Here is a 25,998-nt window from a genome sequence, read left to right on the forward strand (position 1 = left end):
AGAGGTTAAGGCCCAAGGAAGGAGCTGGAAGCCCAGTGTCTCAAAGGCTTGACTTGAACCCTAGTCTTTTGTTGTCAAGTTCTATGTTATAGAAAGACACAATAAAAACCTTCTCATTAGCTCCCACACTAACAACAGAAACCACTCTTTGCTCTGTTGAGAAGACAGAATGAATGGGATCTGGAGCTGGCCGTTTCAGACCCACAACTTAATTCCTTACAAAAGAAATGTTTACAAAAGGAGTGTTCCTATGACCCGTATGTGTCCTGGCCTATAGACTGATGATATAGGCCATCGAGCACACATAGCTAAATGTCAGGGTTTTGAATTCCAGAACCTTCTTTCCTTGGAGGTCTGAGGTATGCACAAGGCCAGGCATTTAACTTGCTGTAGCAGTGACTACTGGTCACTCTACAGCGAGTCTAGAGCTGACTTCCAAGCCCTCTTCCTGATGAAGTCCCCAGGGTCTTAGGTTCTGTTTCTCAGATCTGTGCAATGCCCAGCGACCATCCCTACCCACTGTGATGGTGGCATCAGATTCCCCTGCTCTCAGGAGGGCAGGATCGAGTGGGCTGAGCCTTCCCATGATTCCATTCTGGACCATGAATACCTACAATGGGAGGGGACATCATGCCAAGGATGCTGGTAGGCCCAGCATGACCTCAGGTGATTTCATGACCCTGACGACCTCAGGCAGCTACACCCAGGAGGAAGACCAGCTAAGGTCTGATCGGGCAAGGTAGTGAAAGTTCAGAAGGCAAAGTCAGGAGAAAGGTGCAGATGGGAGCCAGGGAAAAGGAAGGCTAGGCTAGGTGCAGAACCAAAGCCCAGGTAGGGAAGAGAAGCCGGGTGTCCCTGGAGATCAGCAGCCAGGAACGCTGACTTCCCTGCCAGGGGACTGGGGGTGGGGAATCAGGGAAGGAAGGCCTGGCTTAATCTGCATAGCATTAATTAGCAAGAGTGTCTAATTAGGACAACCATTACAGAGCTACAGTACGAAGCCAGTGCTGAATATCAATCAGTCTTGGAGCGGTTCCATGAAATTGAAGCAAAGGTTGACCTTATTAAACAGAAAAGATTTCTAACTCAATTATTTCCCCAAGTCGAATGCACCAACCGAGGTGAAGTCAGGAAGGCGCATCAGACCTTAACTCGGGAAATACAGGTTCTGGATGCTATCACCTTTCTCCCTTGAGGGCTTCTAACGAGTGACAGGAGTCATGAATGGGCCATGTGCGTGCACTGCGTGCTCACATGCACAGCCCTGGAGCTCATTACCTTGGCTGGGGGAGGAGCCTGCGCATCCTTGTGCTGGGGAAGCTTATGTTGACTTTGGCTGGTGCCCTTACCTGACTCCGTGCATCATCTTCTGCCTGCCCCCCCTTCTCAATGTTCCAAACAATAAAACACATTAAAAACTTCAAAGTCTCTGGGAAGATCTACTGTAATCATTACAATTCTGGCCTGTCTCTGGAAGCTACCAGGCAGGCCAGGAGAGCAATTTATACCGCTGGCTCAGAGGCCTGGGAACCACTCCATCACCCTGTGCACAGCCCCAGAAAGGGACCCAGCAGCCGTGAGCAGCTTCTCTTTGAATCTGGAGGCCAGTGGGCTCAGCCTCAGGGCAGCAGGCTCACAGCTTGAGAGAGGTATAGGTGGCAACATGGCTCCCTCAAACCTCCTGACTTTGCCATTTTTTTTTTTTTTTTGGCTATGCCCTTTGACAAGTTAGGCTTCTTGGAGCCTCAGTTTCTCTGTCCCCGAAAGAGAGTCCATGATGCCTCCCTTGCATGGTAGGTGCCTGTAGCAGCAGCAGCAGCAGCAGCAGCAGCAATGCTTTGTTCTAGATTACTATCAGTGGGTAATCACAGACCCGAGAAGGGCTGCCTCAGGAGCAGGACAGGGACCACACTGTAGGAACATCTCCAGGAATGTGTCTTGGTCTCCTACCCAGCCATTCGTCTCTTGTGCAGCCCAAGGCTCCACTGAGGTAACAAGATACACAGTACCTGGGACACTGAAGGGCAGGGTAAGTAAAATCTGGCAAACTAAAATCCGAGTTCGTCGCATGACCTTGGAGAAGTCACTTTAACAACTCTCCAACTAGTATCGTTTTATCAGTAAAATGGAAACATTAGGTTCTACCAGAGGTGAGATAAAATGCGTGCTAGGTGTGTGGCTGGAGGTAGCACATGATCAGAGTTCAAAGAAGATTAGCTATAAAGTGCTTACTAAGCGCCTCTTAGATTCAGGGCATCAAATAGGTGAGGGGACCATATAGTATAAGTGTGTTATGTTCTGGTCCTCTGCAAAAACAGGTTGCACTCTTAACGGCTGGATCACCTCTCTGGTACTCTATCGGGAGTCGTTTTTATATTTGTCTAGTCCTGTGAATCCATGGAGCAATAAGACTGGTCTGAAGCGGGTGCGAGTCCCTAAGCCCAGCCCAGGGACTCAGAGGCCGAAGCTCCCAGCTGGTGTCAGTTCGAATTTCCCTGCTCAGGCTGAGAATAGTTACAATTCCAGCCTGACACTAGGAAACGGGCGTGAGTAAGTGAAACGGAGTCTCAAAGCCCAGAGAAGCTTCGGTGGTTCATCCCCATTGCAGGGATGGACCTGAGGCTTGCATGGGCTCCTGCTGTCACCCGTGGGTGGTAGAGTGCATGTGACACGAAAAGCTCGATCTCTCCACTGCACAAAAGCCTCTTACTGGCAGCGCAGGGCTCAGATTTTGAAAAATAAACTTGTCAATAACAAAATGCTATGTCCTTATTAATAATTTGAGGAGAGAAGGAACATGGTAAGAAAATGCCCTACAATGCTGAATATTGATATTTTCCACAATCTTTTTCTACATGGGAAATTTCAAAAACAATCAGAACCAGAACGGTTTGGAGTTCAAAGCTTTCCAGTTAATATTCCGTCACAATTTCTCTCCATGTCTTCAGATACTCTCTGTCTTTAGGGATGTACTAGTGTCCATCATTGGGTGTCCTTAGATGGTCTGAGCCGCTTGCACATCCATGACCCTGTAGGACTAGACGGATATAAAAACGACTCCCGATAGAGTGCCAGAGAGGTGGCCCAGCCGTTAAGAGTGCAACCTGTTTTTGCAGAGGACCAGAATGTGGCTCCCAGCAGCCACATTGGGAGATTTACAACTGCCTGTAACTCTAGCCGGGGATCTGACTCCCTCTTCCAGACTCCGTGGGTGCTGCACTCACATGCACCCCTCTTACATTCAGATTCTAAGACTAAAAGTAAAATCTTCACATATAAAAATGCCCCTGTGTATTCTTCGTGCTGGGGATTATTTCTTTGTTTTTAAAAATGCAAGGGAAAAGGGTTGATCAGTTGGTCATGGGACTCCTCCCAAGCCATCGAGTCAATTTTAAGGCCCCAGATGGAGCAGGTTGGGGCGCAGCAGGTATGGCAGGTGCCCCACCATGTGGTGTTTGGTGACTAATTAGTCAGCCTGTGTCATTGGTGTCACCCGGAGAGTCATGTCAGTGGAGTTCAGGTGGAAAAGAAGATAATTCAACATTTTAGCGAATAGAAAAATGTTCTAGATCCAGTTAGACTTCCTCGACTTATTTCCCAGGGGATGAGATCTCAAGGCTGTATGTAACTCTCCATTAGTCCAGTGTAGCTGTGTCTCTCTGCAGGCTGCTGCTGGCCCAGCAGGCTGCACCAGGCAAAACCACTGAGCAGCTGGGAGCTGCCTTTTAATAGAAAAGCAACAACTTTGAGAAGAAATGGAAGAGGTTTAAAGGAGAGGAGACAGCGTCTGGCCCCCATCCTTTATCTCTTTCCCTGAAAATGATGGAAACACACTTAGAGGCTGACTTTAGCTAATTTCTGCCAAGAACATGAAATGGAGGTGGAAGTGTGCCACTGGTCACAAGCCATCCTGGAGTGGGCGTGATGCTCCCTACATGCCTCTGGGCCCCTCTGACAAGGACCTTATGCTCACTTCTGGCCGGAAAGCACTGTAAGCTGTCCCAGTTCTTTCCTGTAGAGAAATTCATCTGGTCCCACATCAACCTTGTGTCCCTGAGCTTCCAGCCTCCCCCCACCCTCTTTTTTTTTCAGCCCCAGCTAGGTCTGGGATCAGCATCAAGTAAGCTTTCAAAGGTTGGAACCTTCTGGAGGGTCAGAACTGTGTTCTATTTTCCTTGTTGCCCACATTGCATCAGAAAAGCACCAGGACTCCCCGAGACACCCTTATATACGTGAGCTCAAGGAGGTACTCTGGGTACTTAGCAATTCTGAAGGTCATGGAAGATGCTAAAATAGGCTCAGTGCTGGGAACGGAACCTGGGACCTGTGTGGCTAGTACTCCTCTACCTCTGAGCTACACTACTACTGAGTTATACCCCTAGCCTTTGTCCGATTTTGGGTAGTACAGAATCTACACATTCCTCCACAGCTAGATCATATAATGCAAGTAAGTGAGAGTTTGTGCAAGAAGACAAACTGAAAATCTCTGGTGGGCGGGGCCCTCCTGGTGGGCGGGGCCGCTCTGTCTGTCCCCCAGCATGGACCACATGGTAGTGTATCCAATAGGTACTCACTCAGCAAGCAAGAACTGGTTGAAATCGTTGTAAAAATTAAATGAATTATAACTTGGGATGCTGAGGTAGGAAGATGGTGAGTTTATATAACCAGACCTTGTCTCAGAAAACAACAAAATGGGGTCTTGGGGAGATGGGGTCGCAGGTGAAAGCAGGTGCCACTGAAGCCCGATGATCTGAGTTCAGTTCCTGGACCTCACATGAAGGTGGAAGGGGAGAACTGACTTGCAAAGGTTGTCCGTTGGCTTCCACGTGAGTGCTGTAGTGCATGCACATGCCTGCTGTTACCTGTGCACATCAACAGATGATACAAACCCAAACACACAAGGAACCAAACTGCGAGTGAATGAACGCATGAGTTATTTCACTGGTTCTCCCTTATGGCTCCAGGGCTAATTTGTGCCTGGCATAAAATTGGTCTCAATAGCCATATCAAAGAAATGAATGCTGGAAGGGCCAGACACACCAGAGAGAGAGAGAGAGAGAGAGAGCAGCTCCCGTTCACAGTGGGTGGGGGAGAGTGTCAGCATGGGCACCCGCAAGTCCTGGATTCAAGGATCAAGCTGTCCCCTTAACAGTAGCTGCCATATTGAACCATATGGCTCTGCAGGTCCCAAATTCCTTTCACCTCTGCCTCAATTCTCCCATAGTATCATTTGGCAATTAATCATGTCTTGCTGTTGAAATCTCTTCCATTGTTATCTTAGTTGTTTTGGCTTGAGACATAGTATTTGTACCCCTTCATGGAAGTTTCATTAGTGGCTTGGAAACGTGCATTGGTGTGTAATTATCATATCACCTTGATCAGCAACCCCCATCACCTCAAACTTTGTGCAGTTCTATGTGGTAAGAACCTTGGTCCTTTTCTAGTTGTTTTTGCAATGCACCATAGTTGCTTATAACCATCGCTGCTCTAGAGAGAAAACTAGAGTTATAGTCTTTATCGCCTGATTGGGTTTTGGTCTCTTGTCTTGATCTGCCATTTGGGTCTTGTCAGGAGCATTCCTGTCTCCTGGTGGAGAGTTGGCCCAGGGCAATGAGCAGTGATCTGGCCTGGGGGTCTGAGGCCCTGGCTCTGAACTCTGGTGTAATATATTCACCCCCTCCCCCATGGCATTCTATACAGGTGGTGGGGGGGAGCAGAAATTGGGCATTATTGATTAGCATTGTTTCTTTGGTCTTCCTTGGCTCTCAGACCATGTAGAGAGCCCACTTGGTGGTCCTTGGAAATGCTGCCTGACCTCCCAACGGCCTTTGCTCAGGGCTCTTCCTGTGTTCCTTTATGACTGGAGATAGCTCTCCTTACAGACTCACCCCACTCAGGAGTGTGGCAAGCCCTAACTAGATGCTCTGATGGAAAGGGGCGAACAGTACTGACAGCCAGCACTCACTGAGCCAAGCTGCTTCAGGTACCATTGATGGTCATGCAGCTCTGAGTGGCTGGGGCAGGTTCTGGACTCAGCAGACAGCCAAAGAGCTTACGCACAGACTCTAGGCTCTCTAAGCCATCTGGGCTGAAGTTGCAGGGAGCATCCTCTGCCCTGAGCAGCAGGCCACCACAACCTTCCCCTGCCCTGGACCTCTTTCTGCTCCTTTGCTGGCCCCTCATCCAGTGATTCTTCTGCTGTTCTCGTCTCCCTCTCCTGCCCTTGGCTTGAGCCAGGGGACAGAGCAGCGACCAGGACATTCTGATTTATTTCTGATGGAGCTCTTCATGGCCAGAGACAAAAGCGACCTCAAAATCTTCTGGATTGTGTTACGATAGAAACACAAGCTGTCATGGTACGGACACCCAAACCATATAATAGTGGCACAAAAAATAATTACGCCCATGCGACTTATGAGCGTGGAGGCAAGTATTCAACACAGCAGTAACTAGACTCTAGCCAGGTATCACATACATAAAACCTTGTGCATAGTGGGGTCATTCTGGAAAAGCAAGGATGTTTTCTCCTTGAAAGCAAAGGCTCACAAGGGGCAGCCTGGGCTCAGGCTAACTGCTCTACCCTGCTCCTAGGAGGAACTGGGGATGGTTTGTCCTCTGCCCTGCTGTTTCCTGTTATACCTCTTCCATGTGCTGTTTCCCGCCTGGCTCCCTAACTCTCTTTCCCTCTCTCCTGCAGGATTCCATGTTTTCGTTGGCCCTGAAATGCCTTATCAGTTTATCCACCGTCATCCTGCTTGGTTTGATCATCGCCTATCACACAAGGGAAGTACAGGTATGTCACTCCCTGACTTCTAGTAGCAGCCTATCCTGCTGCCTTGGTCTGGACTGAACCCACCCATCCCCAACCCAACTTGAGTGGCCCCACAAGATGGTGTTTGAAATCTTCTCTTTGGGTCCTCACGGAGGGTGTCTTGAGGCTACCCTGTGACCCTCCTCTCGGGTGATCTCATAAATAGGCATAAGGCTTCATGAATGGTGGCTGTGTGGGGGTGCACACATATATAGACACACACACACACACACACACACACACACACACACACAGTGCCTCAAACACCAGCAGGGAGCCTGCAAGTTTTGAATGTGGAGACTCCTCCTCTGAAGCCACCAGGCTGGGATGTGCCTGTCATTTTCTAGCAAGAGAAGATGTAATGTGTGATGTGGTTGAGGTAAGGCCTCTATTTCTGGCTGCCTAGGGTTGGTTCAGTACTCTGGGAAATGTTTCCTGGACATCTGGGTATTCACCCAGCTTGGCTGGTTATATAGGGAGGTTGGTTCAACTTAAACTGTGAGACTGAGGCAGGATTGAGTGGACCCCGGCATCCTCTTGTGGCAGTGAGTTGTCACCCTTCCCCCACCCCCGGGGCCTGCAGACTGATCTGCTCACTGCTGACCCAGGTCATCCAAGATATCCAGATGTTTCTGATCATGTGTGTGTGAATCTGGATACTCCCCCCGCCCCCGCCCCCCATCTTCTGGTCAGAGGAGCATGGACAGAATTACATCTGGGCAGCAGGAAGAGACTGACGAAGACCAGAACTCAGGAGTCAGAAAGACTGGGGTCAAGTCTTGGCCAGGACTTCTTCTTACTGTGTGTTTTTGGCTGGTCCTGTGACCTTTCTGGGTCTCAGCCTCCTCACCTGGAACAAGGAAGCTTTATTCAACTTTGCTGGGCTCCTGTGAGGGTAGAGTAAAAAGGTTGTGTGTATGTGTAAATGCTAGCTGGCATGCTGGTAAGCTTAGGTCCATTTGTCCTCATTGTCCTGACACAGAGATATCATGGGGAGCCTCCCTGTCCCTGGGTCCAGCTTCTAGCCAAGTTCTGGAGTTCCTGTGGCTGGATGGGATGTGGTGGTTTTTACTGTAGGTCTTCTTCTGGCCATAGGACTCTCAGTATGTCAGTGGCATAGGACACCCATTTAGAGGCTGGACTCTAGTGTTTTGCAGTCTTGTGTACTTAGATTGGGCTATACTTTGAGGGCCGAGTACAGAGGTTACTAGGCAACTTTTTTCATAGCGTTCTAACTGGGCAAAGCTTCTGGACTCAAACCCAGACCACCGTCCAGCAAATCTCTGAAAGGAGCCAGTAGTATAAGTGACGATGACCAAGGGACCATGCCAGGATGGAACCTTCAGCATTGGCTTCATCCCTACCTGGACCCAGCTGGACGGGGTTCTGAGGCTCTTCAACCTCTGGGTGCCCTCATGTTTTCATCTGAGATGGGCTGTGTGGGAAGTTGTCATAGAGGCCAGGTTGAAAAAGAAGAGTCAAAACTCAGCTGGACCTGGATTGGGAGGAAGGGCAGCGGGCAGTTTCTAGCACACGGAGGGCCTCCCAGACACCTCTCCTTTCTGCTCCAGACATTGTGAGGAAGGAGCAAGGTCTCGGATTCTCTTAGGGTCAGGCCTCTTTCCTACTTCAGGTCCACAGACCTGACCTAGTTCAACTGCAAAGCCTCTGGTCTTGGGGGACAGAGCCATGCTGCTGGCAGACCCTAGTTCACCCTCAGCTTAGGACCAGTCTGTTTCAGCCCTAACCACGCTCTCTGGGTAACTTACATTGTTGGCCCAGCACTCACAGTTTTAGAGAAACAAGGTGAAATGGGTGGCTTTGGTCTTTTTAATTAATATTATTTATTACTGATATTGATTTAATTATATAATTGTTGTTATGTGTTGTTCTGGGATGGAGCACAGGCTCTGGGCTTATCTGGCCAGTGTTCTGCTTCTGAGCTACACATCAGACCAAAGTAGTGGCTTTGACTCCTACCTCAGTCACTGCAGGCTGGATGACCTTGGATGATAATAAATCCTCAGTTTCCCACCCAAAGAATGAGAGTCCCACCATCCATTCTGGTGAATTCTTAAGGGTGTGGGAATGGTACCGGGAACAGTATGGTTTCTAGAAATGGAAACCTTACTCTCTTTCCTGTTCCACACACAGCTGTCCTCTAACTTCTAGCTGCATTTTGGAATATGCCAGGTGAGCCAGCCTCATGGCCACTAGCACTGCTGCCCAGAACTGCAAGTGTCTGGCTCTCCTCCTGCTGTAGCTAGGCTCGGTTTCCATGACGTAGACCCTCATTGTGCTGTACCCACTGACTCCCAGGGGAAGTGACAGTGTCTTCACCTTAACACTCGCATTCTCCCTACAGCTGTCTGGGCTGTCTCTTGTCTCCTTGAAGGGAATCGGAATGGTTTAGCCCCAGAGAGCCAGCAAGAGAGGTGTTCCCATCTGCAATCACCTGGCCAGACTACAGCTTTCTGCATGATGGCTTTCTCCATCACTTCAGAAACAAAGAAACACAGATGTCGTTAATATTTGCATTTCCAAAAATATACAATGCCTGACAGAGAGATGGGATAGAAGGTACTGGACTAAAGAACTCTTGTTTCTAAAACTAGTGACATCATGATTTTGCGTGTGGTCCTGAGCCTCAGTTTCCTTGTCTAATTATTAGGGTCCTGGTTTTAAGTTATCCAGTCTAGGTGTGGCTGCTCATCTTTCAGGGTCCTGGTTACTGAGTGTTTAGTGTGACTAACAGAGAGTTTCCAGGGGGAAGCAATGGAAATGCCATCCTCAGGGCAGGTCAGCCACTGCTGGGGTGAGCAGGGTGGGAAGGCTGTGGCTGTGCCATCTCCTAAGGCCACCTGCCTAGCACAGGGCCTGCTGGGCTCTCTGAGTGCTACAGTAACGGCCTGGGGAGGGTCACCTACCAGTGACAGCATGCATTTAGAACACACCCCATTCTGCAGAGAGGAACTTGCTCTCAGCCCCACTCCTGTCTCTGGAGCATCAAGGACAGAGCCAGGTTGCCATGTGGTCACTTCTGTTGTTGAAGATGCTCACCCCGCCTCTCCTCAGCCTTCATCTTTTGTGGCATTTTTAGAGTGGAGCTTTGAAAGATTCAGGTACCTTTTATCCCCAGGCCAGTGTATTCTGAGAAGAAAGGAAAATGCAAAAGCTATGCAATTTGGACCTTCGCTAAAATGTAGCGGGAACCCATACTTGTTCATAGACAATGCACTCCTGTGTCATTATGTTTCAGATGCCCTTGGTGCACCCCTGCTTAATGCAGAAGGCACTGGGCTTGGCTGCCCTCCTGATAGTTTGCTGTCTCTTCTCCACTGCCCATCCAGCTCCATTATTTATTCAGCAGGGGTTTAGTGAGGTCACTCTGTGCACAGCCAGTGAGGAGCTCTTATCCCTAGAAACTCTGACATCACCATCGCTTCTCTGAGGGGTTGCCAGCCTCAACTGTGTCTGATGCTGTCCTTGAAAGCAGGTTTTCTTTTTCTTTCTTTCCTTCTTTCTTTTTTTAAAAAAAAGATTATTGTTTCTATGTATATTGTTTATTTATTGTTATATGTAAGTACACTGTAGCGGTCTTCAGACACACCAGAAGAGGGCGTCAGATCTCATTACAGATGGTTGTAAGCCACCATGTGGTTGCTGGGATTTGAACTCAGGAGAAAGCAGGTTTCTGATAACATGGATGTCAGAGCAGCCCAGCTTGGGTAGAGGCCAGGCTCTTTCACCTTTTAGGGTAAAGATATATGGCAGGTGACCTTTAGGGTTTTTTGTTGTTGTTGTTTTAAACTCTCCTTTACTCTATTTCCTTCTTGAAAAATCAGATTAGTGGTAGTCCCTACCACAAGGACTGTTGTGAAGAACAAATTTGGGCATTACGAAAATGCTTCAGCTCAGATAAGGGCCTATATGTCTTGCCCACAGCATGGGAAGGCTGTTTGTCTCAGTCACTGTTCTATGGCTGTGAAGAGACACCAAGACCAAGGCAACTCTTATAAAAGCATTCAAATGGGGTCTTGCTTACAGTTTCAGAGGCTTATATACTCCATTATCATCAGGGTGGGGAGCTCGGCAGCTCACAAGGCACTGGAGCAGTAGCTGATCTGAGGGTGTGTGTGAAAGAGAGAGAGAGAGGGAGAGAGAGAGAGAGAGAGAGAGAGAGATGCCTTGCATGGGCTTTTGAAAACTCAAAGCCCATGCTAGATGACAAACTTCCTCCAACAACTCACTCCATCAAGGCCATACCTTAGACAAGGCCACACCCACTCCAACAAGGCCACACCTACTCTAACAAGGCCACACCTCTTAGTTCTTCTTAAATAGTGCCTCTTCCTGATGACTAAGCATTCAAATATATGGGCTTATGGGGGGCATTCTTATTCAAACTCCACAATATCCCAAATAGAAGTCATAGAATAATCAGAAGCCCAGGAGTGGAAACTTCAGTGTCTTGTTCAGAATGTCTCCAGGCTAAGGTCTCAGACAGTGCTGGGGGGCGGACAGTGATCTGGGGGTGGGGTGGGGTGGTGGTGCTCCATTGTGGAAGGTGGGCAGGCCCAGTGGCACCTGTTTGTCCTGCTAAGGAGCTTTGAAAGGCAGTAGCAGGAATCACAGAAGACTGCCAAGCCGGAGGACATTTACATTTTAGACATGCTCTCTGCTTGCGAGTCTTAGAAGAGTCAATTTTAGAGGCAGGAAGATAGTTAGAAGCCGATTACAACATCCAGGTGAAGGACAGTGATGCCTGACCAGGATGAGTACAGGAATGGGGACAGAGGAGGGAACATGTGTTAGAGAGGCTGAGAGAATGGAAACGACAAGACTTGGTTACCAATTAGGGTGGTTACTTTCTTGGCAGGGAGAGAGAAGTCTCCCAATTGCTTTGGATAACTCAGTGCTGGAGAATGCCATTCATTAAAACTGAAAACACAGAAGGAGGTCAAGGTGGGACGGGTGTTGGGTTCTACTCTGGCTTGGGGGGGGGGAGCTCTGGCTGCCTCCAGCGTGGGAATGGGAGCTAATGATGTCGAGTAGTTAGGGATGGGTGTGCAGGTGCAGTGAGATAAAAGAAGGGCGCAGGGCAGAGACCCCAGAGGAACATTGACAGGTGATAAGTAAGTGGGGGAGGAGCTGCTAGGAGACTGATAAAGATTACAAAGAGGGAGGACAGGAAGCAGCCTTTGCATCTGCAGTGTGGAGGGCAGGGCTGAAGAACACACTGTCCTCGCCCTAACTTATTCCTTGTCATGACAGTCACTGGGAATGGCAGTGTAGGTGAGGGGGCAGACTGAATAGGTGGCGGCAGGGAACATAGACTGTTGGTGGGCTACCAGCAAGGAGCCAGCTGAAAGGGAGAGGGAAAACCAGGGGTTTACCTTCTGATCCAGGAGCCTGCAAGAGAGGAAGGGTAGAGAGCCCCAGGGAGGAGGTGCTGGCTTAGGCTTGGGGTGTGGACAGCAGAGAGAATTCACATCACGAAGCCCCTGGAGAGAAGCTGCAAGCACCATCAGTTACAACTTGTGTTATTTCATTAGCTGACTCAGGGGGACAGGGCTTATCTACTCCCTGTCTGGATCTCACGGAAGCCTCTGCACACTTCTTTAGTTTCCTCTAATGTGACAGAAACATAACGATAGTGATAAGATATGAGTCTTCAACTTTATGAGTTTGGAACCCAAGGGACCCAAACTGGAGATTTTCATTTATTAGGTATATAAAAGTGGATATTTTTTATTAAATACCAATAGGGTTTTCAGAAGTCAAGGAACTTGTTTAAAATTATAGGCCATAAATTATAGTCAAGAGACAGCTCACATTTGTAAACAGCTCACCCACTGTGGTGCTGTTGTCCAGGAGATCCAAGCAGCCTCCTGGGTGATCACAATGTACTGTCACCAAGACACGATGCCTGTGATACAGGAGGTGTCGCTGGTGCAGACTCTTTGGGGTCCTTTTGCTAAATAGGTTAGTGGCATCTTCTCATCAGGGGACAGGCAGACAGTCCAGTCTTTCTCTTTGCCTCCCTCTTCCTAGAGAGAAGTGAACTCAAATCACATTCTGAACTTAGAAGGTGACCTGGCCTTAAGAGGAAGGGTGTGACAGCTGCGTTCTGAACTGATGTCTCTAAATTAGCGAGTTTACCCACATGTGATTTATAACACTGAGCCAGAATGCCCATCTATTTACTTAACGCTCAGAGCTCATTCTACACTCCTGCCTCTGGGATGTGATTGACCACCACCTTGAGCCAGCTGACCCATCGTCTTAAGCACCATAAGAGGAGGCATGAGTCCACGTGTCAGGAAGGAAGAAGCAGTGGGGCATGTCTCCTAGAGGGGGTAGGTCAGTTTCCTAGGGAGGTGAACCTGGGCGCTGGAATCACTTGGAGCAGGGACCTTATGTGTAAGAGACAGAGCTGGTCTGGAATTACACAAGAAGAGGAGGAAGAAGTTATGCCTTTCTTCCATGGGAGCTAGAGGCTGTCCGTCCTTTCTGCAGATACACCATAGGCAGTCCTGAGGGTGGAATTCCTGGATGCTTGATTGATGCATTTGAAGTACTAGTTCTGGGGCTGAGGAGATGTCCCAGTAAAGTGCTTGCCAGCCAACCATGTGGACCTCATTTTAGGTCACCAGCACCTACGCAAAAACTGGGCTTGGTGTGTTTGCAACCTCTGAGGGGTGCATATGTGTATGTATATGTGCGTGTTTCTCTGTGTCTGTGTGTAGAAAGGTAGATCTCTAGAGTTCACTGCCAGTCAAGTTAGGAAAATTTAAAAGCTCCAGTTTTAGTGAGACACTGTTTCAAAGAATAAGGCGGAGAAGGACTAAGAAAGATAGCTGTCTTAGTCTACTGTGGTGATAAGATGCCATGATCAACAGCACCTTGGAGAGGAAAGGATTCATTTTGTTCTACAGCTTATAGTTCATCATCCGGGGAGGTCAGGACAGAGGCTTAAGGTAGGAATCTGGGTGCAAGAGCTAATGCAGATGTCATGGAAGAATACTGTTTATGAGTCCGCTCAGCCTGATTTCTTATAACATCCAGGACTATCCATCCAGGGGTGGCACCACCCTCTGTAGGATGGGCACATTAATCAAGAAAAATGCACCACTGGCTTGCCCTTGGGCTAGACTTGTCGGGGAATAGTTTTCATTGAGGTTTCTTCTTCCAAAATGACTCTAGCTTGTGTCAAGTTGACACAAAAAGTACAAAACCTAATGTTGATCTCTGACCTTCACATGCATGTGAACACACATGCACACACACAAGCACACGCACAGGCACAGGCACACACGCACACACACAACACATGAAATGAATTCCGGCTCTGAGTTCCTGAGATACGAAGAGCCTAGTTTCTCAGCATGGCTTGATCTCAGGGTGTCAGTTCAATCCCAGTGTGGTCAGCACAGAGGAGAGCAGGGCTCAGGTGGTTCTCAGGGGAATCCAGCCTGACAAGGACATTCTGTGTGGCAGCCTCTTCTGCCAAGTGTGTGTCCATCTCCTGTTCCACTTTCATTAACACTGCATTGATAGATCACAGCACACGTGAGAAACAGAAGATGGGAGAGGGTGTTCCAGGGACTCAGCGCGGTGCTGTTTCTCTTGGGATCAGCTTGTGCTTGATAGGGCTGGAGAGAAGGAAGCAAGAGAGGAGAGCCTGCCATGAAGACACCCACAAATGCCTGTACCCCAGCATTCAGGAGGAGGCAGGAAGATCAAGAGTTGGAGGCCTGAGCTACAGTGTGAGATCATGTCTCAATAAAAGAAGAAAGGAGAGAGTGAGAGTGAGAAGGCTAGAGAGTGAGGAAGCGAGAGAGCGAGCAGCAAGAATACAGATGCTTGGCTTTTGGCAGGGGACCAGTCCACCTTCTTTGAAGATAGGAGACTTAGTGGCTGGCACGTGGGCAGTGCCTGGGTGGCGTTGGTTGCACTGTGCCTAGTTGGTGCTTTATAATCTGGGAGTGTCCTCACAGACCTGCCCCTTCACCATCTTCACTTTTAGCCTGCAAATCCCTCCTCTAGGAACTGTCTCTGGATACCTCCAGTCTCCAAGCCAGGAGCCTGTCTAGGCTGTGACTTAGCATTAGCTCTTTGCCTGCTGCGGCATGCCTGATTGGTAGATGGTAAATGCTAGCTTTAGTCAGCCCCACTGCTCTAGATGTGGGCTTCATGGTGATGGAGACTGTATTGGAGCTAAGAGATGTCTGTCTAGCACATAGTGAGACTCAGAAAGAGCGGCTGAACAGCGAGTGAGTGAACGGAACACAGATGCGGTCTTTCTTCCTTCTGTGGAGAAAACTCATCTCCAAAAGACTGGACTAGTCTCAGTCCACAGTGCTGGGTTCTGGCTCGTGAGTTTTGTATCCCAAAAAACAAAGGTCTCAACAGGCTACTCTTGTGAATTGGTCTTGCCCACTGCTGCTCTCTGGTCCTCTCTGCTGCACTCTGGTTAGCCTTTCTCACGCCCCGGCCATGAATCGCCATGGTTACTATATCAGCCCTGATGGTCAATTTTTATGTGACACTGTGTCTTTATTTTCTAAATATTTAAACACTCGAGCTTAACCCTTTTGCCTCATAGCTGGCTTCCTGCCTCTGTTCCACTCAGCAGGCATTAAGATGCCTGCTCTGCCATGATATCAGGGGCGAGGGGAGGGCCAGGCTCTATCTTGGCTGTTGGTACTGATCTCCAGTTTTGTCTCTGGGAAATGGGTATCCTGAATCATACTGTTTCCTAACAGAATGTGTGCCGTGCTTATTAAAGGTATGGAAACCCATATCCGGGACATGTTGAGACTTGTCCCAGCCAGGATAAACAGCTCTAGACTTCCCAAGTCCACTTGCTGTGTGCCATTGACGATGCCTCTTTAATTGTGGGAGAGGATGAATGAGGATGTGTGTGTGTGTGTGTGCTCTTTCACTTATATGTGGCCAGAGGTTGACAGTGGGTACCTTTCTCTGTCCTTCTTTTGAGCCAGGGTCTCTCATCATTTCCCCTAAGCTGACTGGCCAGCAAATCTCCAGAACGCACGTGTTTTGTGGACTTACAAGTGCATATGGCCGCTACACCCAGCTTTTAGGTGGGAGCTGGGGATCTGAACCCAGGGATTCACGCTCGACGCTTGGACAGCATGCAGGATCCTCACAGAATCATCTCTCCAGCCCTGCAAATTCTTCCTGCCAACTCTTCCAAAATCTTCCCGGGCCCTGGGAGTCTCTGTCCTAGATCCTGACGGGGCTCCGGGGCAAATTAGTTTGGGAGGAATTATGTTTGTAAGTGGAAGGTGACTTCTCCCTTTTCTTCTCCCCTCACTGGCTTGAGACAGGCCCCAGCACCTGAATATAGGTTGCCTTGGAAACCACTCAGTTGTCTTCACCCTGGGCTATGTGAAAGGAGTGAACATTGGGTGTGCTGTTCAGGAGGCTTCAGCAGTGTAAAGTGTCATCATACCACCAGGGGGACTGAGCTAGTGTGAAGGGCCTCCTATCCGCCCCACCCCAGGGCTCCGGCTCCAGTGAGCTCTGTGCTCACAGGATGTAATAGCCTGTGTCTGGAGTATTGGTCACTGTAGCCAGATAGGCCACCACTAGTTCCACTTTATTTTCTTTTATTTATTTTTTTGTGGTTGTAAAGTAGATAGATCAGGCCAAATGATCTCTGGGGCTTCTGATTCTGTGAAGGTACCACAGCTGAGGGACACTTGATGACTGGGAGATAAAAACCAGAAGGAAAGTGGCTGAGAGCTTCAGAGGACAATGACAGACAGTGCGTGGTCAAGAGGCTCCTGGAGGGGCCTATTTGAACAACCTCATCTTTCTTTTAACAGCCTCGCCTCTTTCTCGGAAGCAGAATTGGACACCTAGCTAATGGCCTCAAAGTTGAAATAGAAAGCCATCAAAATGACAGTTTTTTGGGGGGCTCTGGTATCTTGTAGTTTAAAAGAGACTTCTCTCAAGTCTTTCCCAAAAACAAACTGACCGGCCTTCTTTAAAGCCTTGAGAATGATCACGGTATGTGCCCAAGCTCCCCCACCACGCAGTTCCAGCCTCCTTCTCCAAAGTCCCTGGGCAGCGAGCTCACATCATGAAAAATCTGTCTCTGACTGTGGGGACTTGCACGTCTGAGGCTTTTTCAGAGTTAATTCATCCAAATTTGTATTGCTATGTTGTGTGTATTTGTTTATTTCTTCATTTGAAGTAGCTGGGAACTTGTGGCTTTTCCTGCCTCAGCCTCCTAAGAGCTGACCTGATTTTCAGACGTGTGCCACCATACCCAGTTATCTTCCTCCTCTGTTTATTTGGGGCTATTAATATAGGGGTCCCACTTAGGGCTGAGCACTCAGTATACATTGATTCTCAGTATTATGACTAACTATTGATCTCTGCATTAACTGTGACCACTGCTCAGAGAGGATTCTTTGGCTAATGTTAAGCACAGCACTACGCTATGGATCTAAGCATAGATATTTGGAAGATAGTTTGACAGCATGTCATTTAGCAAAACAACAGTAACAGGTTGTCCCCTAGGGCCTGTGACCTCAGGACTCATGGACTTTGGACCAGCACCAGGCCCAGATTCTTTACTGTGAACCCAGTCTCAAATCTAACCCTAAAGCAGCTGGTTACATCTACAACCTTTGTGCCACTATTGCACTTGTGGGCACATCTCATCCGGCAGATTGGTACTATAGCATGCAGGGATGGCCTGGCTACCACCTTCTGGCATGATGAAAGTTAGTCAGCAGGGTGGGGGGATGTTTTCAAGTTTGCCTGATTTCACTATGTCCTTCAATGAAAGTATGTTGTACCTTCTGCAATTGGGTTTTACAGTTTAGTTTTTCAGGGAGGAACAAAGAGCTATGGCAATAGCTCGGATTGTATTAAGGGCCTATGGGACCTTCCTGACCCCATAGGGAAGTATCCTATACTTGGTACTGAGGTTTTTATTTTTATTTATTTATTTATTTATTTATTTGCCTTTTTTTTTTTTTTTCCTTCGAGACAGGGTTTCTCTGTGTAGCCCTGGTGGCTGTCCTGGAACTCACTCTATAGAGACCAGGCTGGCCTTGAACTCAGAAATCTGCCTGCCTCTGCCTCCCAAGTGCTGGGATTAAAGGTGTGTGCCACCATCGCCCAGCTTGAGGTTTTTATTTAGTAATCCATGACTGACAAGTCTGACTCTGCAGGGTATAGCTACCATATTTAAATGTTGATCTCTCTCCACAATGGTGACAATCCTCCATCAGCAATGTGTATTAGCCCCACTGTACTGTGTCTGGCCTCCCACAGGCTATGAAACCCCACTTCCCTAGGGGTATGCGCTTTGACAGCACCACCAAGGTTCTCTGCACACTCAGAGGAACAGTAGCCATCTCTGTAGTTGCTCCTTCAATGCCTAATACACAGCAGGAGCTCGATGATTCTAAAGTGGGCGAGCAGTATCTGACTCTGAGGATTTGTAAGATGGGAAGACACTGCACAGTTTTTACCGTCTAGAAATTTCTATACACTTGTTATTGCATTATGCTGCCAAGAAAATTCTGGTAATTCTAGTTTCCTGTTGGGCAAGGAGCTAGTCAAGTGACATTTTCCCGTTTCTAAGAAGAAAGATGGCGAAATCGGCACTGCTCAGATCCTTCTAACACAGTAGTTGGATTAGGAGAAGACAGAACCCATCCTTCATTTCTATTTTGTTTAAAAGACTTGGTGCAAGTTAGAAGACATTCCATCACTCTGAAACTTCCCCTGCCAGAGGGGAGGGACACCCATGGGCACTTGACCTGGGTCTAGGTTGGATTTTGTCATTTATTTCTTTTTTCTTTTATTCATTTAATGTATATGAGTACACTGTAGCTGTCTTCAGACACACCAGAAGAGGGCATCAGATCCCATTACAGATGGTTGTGAGCCACCATGTGGCTGCTGGGAATTGAACTCAGGACCTCTGGAAGAGGAGTCAGTGCTCTTAACCACTGAGCTATCTCTCCAGCCCTTAAATTTTTTTTTCTTAAAAATGGTAGTAAAATATATGTAACATAAAAATTTGCCACTTTACAATACAGTTCAATGGCATTAAGGGATATTCATGTGTGGTTCAAGGATTATCATCAGAATTGACTTCATTACCTTCTATGTAACCTATGTGCTTTGATACAAAATAGATTTGCTTCATGCCCTCATTTGCACAAGCATCCTTTATCATCCAGCTCCTGACCCCACCTCCATCCTGTGTAACACACTGTATCTCAGGCTGTGGTCCTGTTTCAAGCCTTGGCCTGGCATGCAGCTGCACACACGGCGACAGTGGCAGCAAGCCACATGTCCATTCATCTCATGTGGGCGAGGGATTCCAGTTATCCTTGACAGCAGTCTCATTTTACAGATAAGTGAAGTGAGGCTGAGAGGGGAGAGATTACCTATTCAAAGTCACGTGGCTGATGAGAGGCAGAGCTAGCCTCAAACAGACAGCCATCTCCAAATCCTGCAGACTTCTTTGCTAGTTGGGGTGCACTCCACTCTCCAACCCATCCGTGCCCCTGACTCCTGTGGTATCCAGAAGCACTCAGGAACACGGGTGGGTTGTGGGACTTAACATAGTGGAGAAGAGTGAACGTGATGGGGTTCTGGGCTGAAAAGCAACGAACACAATTGGTCCTACCTTTCAAGCTCCCGAACACCTTGGCATCCCCATCTGCTAGAACCTCGTTCTCTTTCTGGTTTTCTTGCTGTCTTCCCCTTGGGCCCTACAGTTGTCTAAGAGAGGGGTCCAGTTTCCTGAGGGAAGAGAGGTTACAGTGTTGGTGATATGCCTGAGTTTCCTTGCTGGCCCTCCCCTTTCTTGCACGTGTAGGTAGGTGCTGGCTTTTCTTGCACACTGGCTGCCTGGCTGAGCCCTATAGAGTCTTGATCTTGCTTGCCTTCCTGCCCCGCTTGGGCTGACACCCATTACTTGTGCCCTCCTCATCTTGTCTGGAGTCACTAGCCCTGTTATTTCTTGCATTCTTATTTGCTTCAGCCCAAGGCCCTGAAGACTGGACAGTCTGGGGCCTGCTTTAGAAGTTTTGTCTTTGCTTGCTATAATCCCACAGGCCAGGGTTGGTAGCCTTCTCAGGCTCTCTACTCAGTGACCATTCTTATGCTGTGCATCTGCAGTCTTATACCCAAACCTCCTGAGGGGGACCTAGACCTTCCCAGCACAGTGTTTTTCCAGATAGGTCTTGGGGTCCTGTCCATCGCGGCTGCTCTGAACAGATCCCATTAGTGCTGCACTGGGTCCATGCACCACCCTAACCTGGACAGAAGGGGGCCAACTCCTGGTTTTCTCATTCTCCTGACTGTAGCAAAGATGGCTTCCACGGCAGCTCATTGGTTCATTCAAAGCATGCTGTCTTCATTGAGCTGATGATCCTTCAGCTGTTCACCGGGTCCCTCATCCTGTCATCTCTGTTGTAGAGGCAGCTTTTGGGGAGGGGAAGGTGAGGGAAAGCTGCCCCTTTGGTTGCCCCAGTGAGATTTCCCTTGAGTTTCTTTTATCTCATTCAGCAGCAAGGTATTTCGAGCAGTCCCAGCTTCCTGTTCTGTTCTTGGTGTAAAAGCCTTGTTCAAATCACTGAGACAGATGTGGAACAAGAAATTGAATCTGGGACAGTCGTTTTCTTTTGTTGGACTAAACAGAGGGAATTGGGATTAAAAAAGAAGCCCAAATAGTTGCAAGCCTTTTATTCTAAAAATCAGTGGTCTCCCTTAGGCTGCAGTATCCTGCCCCTGTCCGCCCCACCATTCCCTACACACCAGGCACACCTGTGAAACACTCATCTTCTGTAACCAATGCTTACTGAGCTACAGTGCTTGCTTGGTGCTGGGAAAGCAAGCTGCGCCTGGGCTCTGAAATTGGGTGACACATGACACTTGACCATTTGGTAAGACTGTGTTGTAACAATGTTGCTCCAACAGCCTGTGCTACAGGAGAGTGTTGACACAGAGCCGCATGCCCCGGGGCTCTAATATTCCCAATTGCTCCTCCCCAGCAGCTGGGCTTGGCCCTTGCTGCTGACCTGTGACTAAGCTCCCTACAGCCACAAAGCAGGGATCAGTAGCCAGCCACGGTGGAGCCGTCCGCCAGGTGCAGAGCAGCCTCAGCCTCCGAATTCAGACCATGAGGCAGCATCGCAGGAGTGAAGGCATAACATCCAACGTCCCGGACACCTTTCTGCTCACGGACCCCACCCCTCGCTTCTCCCAGTTCCTTCTTGGGTGTCACTGGAGCAGGAAGCTAAATGTTCCTGTCAGTTCTCTGCGGTACCACTTGTTAGAATGTACTAGAAGTGGTAGCCCTTTGAGAGCCAAGAGGAATCGCCTAGGCTGGGCGTGTGTAGGATGGAGGTGGGGAGGGGCAGGCCAGGCGATGTTTGCCTTCCCTCTGTTGTTAGAAATAGCAACCGTCCTCCACCTTGCTGAAGGACTGGACAAAAGGTGATTAGTCCCCTAAGTAAGGGAGCTATTGAAGGTCTGTTCAGAGCTAAGCACCACAGGGGACAGCAAGGCTCTGGTCATGAACAGGCTTGTGATCTAATCTGAGATAAACATCTCCACTTGTAGGCACAGTGAACAGCAAGGGGGTGTGGGGGCTTCCCACTTAGGTGGGAATAAGGACCTCACACTGGTGCTGAGGAGCAGGAGGACAGAGAAAGCTGGAGCAAGAGAGTGTGGGGATGGGTGGGTCCTGTAGGGGAGCGAGCCTGCTGAGCAGCCAGGAGAGGTGGCTGGGAAGAGGGTTGTTTGTGTGTTTGTTTTGTTTGGTTTTTTTTTTTTTTTTTGGTTGGCTTTTACCATGTGGTCACTTTTAACCAAGATTGGAGTTAAGTCACACGGGTAAAACCCACTCTTTCTAACCCAGCAAAGATGGCTGTCAGCCATGTGGCAGCAGCTAAGACAGTGGCAAGCCTCCTAGTGCTTTGAGGAATGGAAAAGATACAGATAAGTGTAAAGGGACTAGAGAGAAGTGAGAATGGCTGGGGTCGGGTCATCCCGGTGAGTCTAAAATGGTGGCAGCCAAAAACGAATGTCTCCAAGCTGCTGTGGCAGAGATTTTAGGAAAGAATGAGAGCTCACTCATAGCTTATCAAAGACCAACGGGTGGCAGTGGCAGTGAGGTGAGGAGACAGACACACACGTGGGGGACATAGTTCCCGGGTCACAGGCGCCGGCCTGGATTTCCAAGTTCAGGTCTGTGCTGGTTGAAAAGTCTCCCATGTTGGAGATCTCCAAGACCAGCTACCATATGCACTTGGTTGAGAATCAGGAATGACTAGTCCTAGCCCTAGAATCCAGAGATTCCACATCCCATCAACAGAACACGCTCCCAGGGCAGGGCCCGCAGGAACCCCAGTTTCTCTCGCACTGTCAGATCTTTTTGGATGGTTGGAAGGAGTAGCGTCCATCAGCTTTACAAGATTTTACAGGCTTGCTGTTCTCTTACTGTTTTCAATTACCTCTACCTAAAAACACATCCGTCCCCAGCAGCTTTGGGGGTCTACCTTCTCACAAAGGCAGGGTTTTGAATGGGTTTCCTGCCTTCCAGATTCAAACTTGATAGTCTGGCCAGGTGGCTGAGAACTGCCATTATCCCAGAGCGGCAGCGGCAGGGGCTCCTGTGCAGCTGTGAGTCCCCCAAAGCCAGCATGGACCATCTTGTGTGTAGTGGGTTGAGAGAAGGTGTGTCCACGTTGGGGTCACGTAGGAGGAGATGTGCTTGCTGGGCCTGGGCAGGAACTCAGGGGCATGGCTGTGGCTGGCCCACAGAGCAGAGGCCTAGCTCACAGCCTGTTTCCATTTCTCAGCTTCTCCAGCCCTTTCACTAGTATTGCCCAGCCCCTTCCCTCCTTCTTTATGTTTTCTCTGTCTTTGACTCTCTTTTTGTGACTGCTTCCATCTTTTCCTCTTTGTGTGTGTGTGTTGAAGCATGCGGTGTTTGTCACTGTGGGCTGACTCTGCGTCTGTGTGTGCTTGTGTGTGAGTGTGGTCTTAAAGCTGGATTGACAAGGGATGGGTTTTACTTCCTGGCTCTGGAAAAAGAGAGGGAACGACAGTGAGGGACAGGATCTCTGAGGCAGAGAACATTCCGATCTAGGTGTGCTTTGGGGGATGAATTTAGTTCTCAAGATGGCTGCGATGTTCTAATTGTGCAAGAGTCCTTGAGCACCCACAGTGGGGGGTGGCCATGTTGTCCCTCATCTGCTGGCTCAACTTCAGGGACCACAGGAAACCCCAGGCTTCTAAATGTTATGCAGAGCTACAGTTCCAGCGGCCCTGAGCTGACAGAGATGGATGCCCAGCATTAGAGTCTCTCCAGGCCCCTTTCTAGGTGCTCGCGGTTTTGGGAGCACTTCAGTTTTTATGGCTGGCATATCTCAAAGAGGAAATGCAGATTAATGGTGTGTTCTGCCATGTTCTCATGTTCCTGGGACTAAATCAGTAAGATCTGAAATATTAATTGGGCTTTTATGAAGAGAGGATGAAGTACGGCGTGGCATGGAATATTCTAGATTTAGGATCATGAGTTTGACTGTCAACCCTGCTGCTGCTGAGATTTGCTCTCTACTGAACTGCTAGCTTTCTCCGAGTCTGTTTCTTTCCATGTATACCAGACTGGGCACACACCCGTGTTGTATCAGCTTAGAATATCACCAAGCCTGGCACAGCCAGGGGCTTTTGGTGAGTATATTCTAATTGCCTCTTCCTTGATAAGACCGCCCTTAGCTCACGACACAGGATCCAGTTCTTGCCTGATGTGGGTACCTGCTGAAGCTTTTAATGGATTCAGCCCTTTGATGAGGTCTCTGAAGCCCTTGATGGCCATCCTCAGGGGCTTCTCATAGCTGTGGTCAGCACACTCCTAGGGGCCTCCCTTCATCATCCTTCTTCTCAGTGTTGATGGCCAGCCTAGGGCTGAGGGGAGCTTCTTATCCCTCCTGTTAAAGATTGGCCAGTCCCATTGCCCGACTCAGGTCCCAGATACAAGCTTGTTGTCAGTACATGGGTCATGGAGCCCTCAGTGCCCTAAGTACAGGGAACTGGTTCTCATTAAAGGCGCCTGGCTGGGTAAGATGGTGACAGTGAAACAAGGAAACATTGAGCACAGGGCCCCGTGATGCACAAACAGGATCTTATTTAACCTTCATATTATCCTCAATCTATTCCCATCTATTTTGTATTTGCGGCTGTAGCTCGAGCCGCCACACATTTATTATCTTACACTTGGGGATTGGGGTCAGAAGTTCAAAATGGCGCCAGCTAAAGCCTAAGTGTTGGCAGGGCTGCTGGGGTAATCCATTTGCTTGGCTTTTCCAGCTTCTGGAAGTGGCTTGCCTTCCATCTTCCAAGCCATTAGTGGCCTGGTTGAGTTTTCTCATGCTGTGTCACACTGCTGCTGACTCTCCTACCTCCTGCACTGTATTTCAAGGGACCTTTGTGACAATATGGTGGCCATCTGATAATGCAGGGAGAACTCCACACCCCACAGACCAACCATCTTATTGAGTCTGCATCCCCCATTCTTCTTTGCTGTGGTTTGAGAACTGGATGTGAGTGTTTGAGGGATGCTGTTGTGATTCCCACGGCCCCCTTCTTGCAGTTGAGGGAAACCAAGGCATAGTTTTCTCATGGGATATTAGCTCCCACGGCCAAGGTTATGTGGCTGCTAAGTGGCAGACTGGAAGTAGAGCGAGAATTGGTAGATCCAGGAAAGTCTGAGAAACACACTAGTGCAGGCTAGCCCTCTGCCCATGGCAGTCAGAGGAGAGGGGACAGAAGGCGCCCTAGTTTGAACCCTAACTCGTCTTAGTCTAGAATGGGGAGGACAAACTGGCCTGGTGAGACACTGCAGGAGAGGCAGTGGTTCTTCAACTCGGCTGTACACTGGAATCACCCTGGGAGCTTCCAAATGATACCAGAGCTTCGCCCCTAGAGAGCCGGGCTTAATTGCTCTGGGGAGACCCTGAGTTTAGGGATTTCCCAGGCTCTTCAGCTGATTCTGGAGTGTAATAGAATCATCACTTTCAACTAATCCACAGCCCTGGCTGTGCCTGTCACCCGAGTAACTGCATCAGAGTCTCCTTAGAGTTGTCTGCAGCCCCCTCCCATTCTACTCGGGACCCTGAGCAGCAGACCCCTCTGCCCTGCTCTGCCTCCGTGTAGCCAGGGCTGTAGGCTAGAGGACATCACGTGTACCCAGAGGAGCCAAACCTTTGTGATGAGCAGGTTCTTTTCTGGGTCTCCCTGGTCTCTCTTTCAGGGCTGTCTGCACAACTGTCCACTTCCCCTTTGTTCATGTTAGCACACTACCCAGGTTCAAACCTCAGCCCGTCAGGTCCTGATTTAGCTTGGACCTCTCTGTGCCTCAGTTCCCTCACCTATAAACTCAGGATGCTAATAATGCTGTCCTGGTCAGTGTGAAGATGAATAGCTTTGCAGATGAGGGAGATTACAGCGAAATGTTTGCTAGTGTTACCCGTATTATCACCTAGCCCTGTGGGCCCAACTGATTTCAACAAACATTGATTCTTTCTTTACTTAGTGCAAGGTTAGGAAAGGGTAAAGTGTCTTCCCTGCTCTGAGATAGCTCGCAGTGGAGGAAAAGGTAAGTCAGTCAGATCAGACAGCTAATTACAGTACAGCATTCGATGCCGGAACCAGATGGCGGTGAGAAATAAAGGCAGGGAAACCGCCGTGCAGGGAAGACGGGGGCCATGGATGTGAAGGCACACCATTAATTTTCAGCCATAATAAAATCTTAGCGAGTTTTGTCTGTGTCTGCACATTTGAACTTGCGGGTTATGATAATCTGTCAAGCCCCTTAGACCAATACCGTGAATCCAGGCGACTTACAACAGCATTTACTCTCAAGTGCAAAAGTGCCAATGGGGCCCCAAGGTCCCCTGTGAATTTATGTGCTCTCTGCAAGAGGACAGTTACATGCTCCTCAACAGGGTGAATCCTGTCTCCTCCTCAGGAATCCCCCGGAGAGCATCAGGAATCATTGCAGAGGTGACTACGTCATGCAGACAAAGGGGCCCTGGCAGCAATGAAAGGGGCCATAGCTGCAATGATGAGGGTGTGAAAGAAAACTACAGACACACAGGGTACGAGGGCTTTAAAAACAG

At 48.9% G+C, this 25,998-nt stretch overlaps 1 protein-coding gene across 1 annotated transcript in view; it reads left to right on the forward strand.

Moving 5' to 3' along the window:
• The window catches only part of Kcnn3 (potassium intermediate/small conductance calcium-activated channel, subfamily N, member 3), a 152,331-nt gene that overhangs the window by 37,998 nt on the left and 88,335 nt on the right, over nt 1-25,998 (forward strand). The window contains exon 2 of the mRNA NM_080466.2: nt 6,698-6,793. Coding sequence (NP_536714.2) covers nt 6,698-6,793 — 96 coding nt within the window. The remainder of the gene's footprint in view (nt 1-6,697; nt 6,794-25,998) is intronic.

Source organism: Mus musculus, chromosome 3 (assembly GCF_000001635.26).
Source record: "Mus musculus strain C57BL/6J chromosome 3, GRCm38.p6 C57BL/6J".
Classification (NCBI taxonomy): domain Eukaryota; kingdom Metazoa; phylum Chordata; class Mammalia; order Rodentia; family Muridae; genus Mus; species Mus musculus.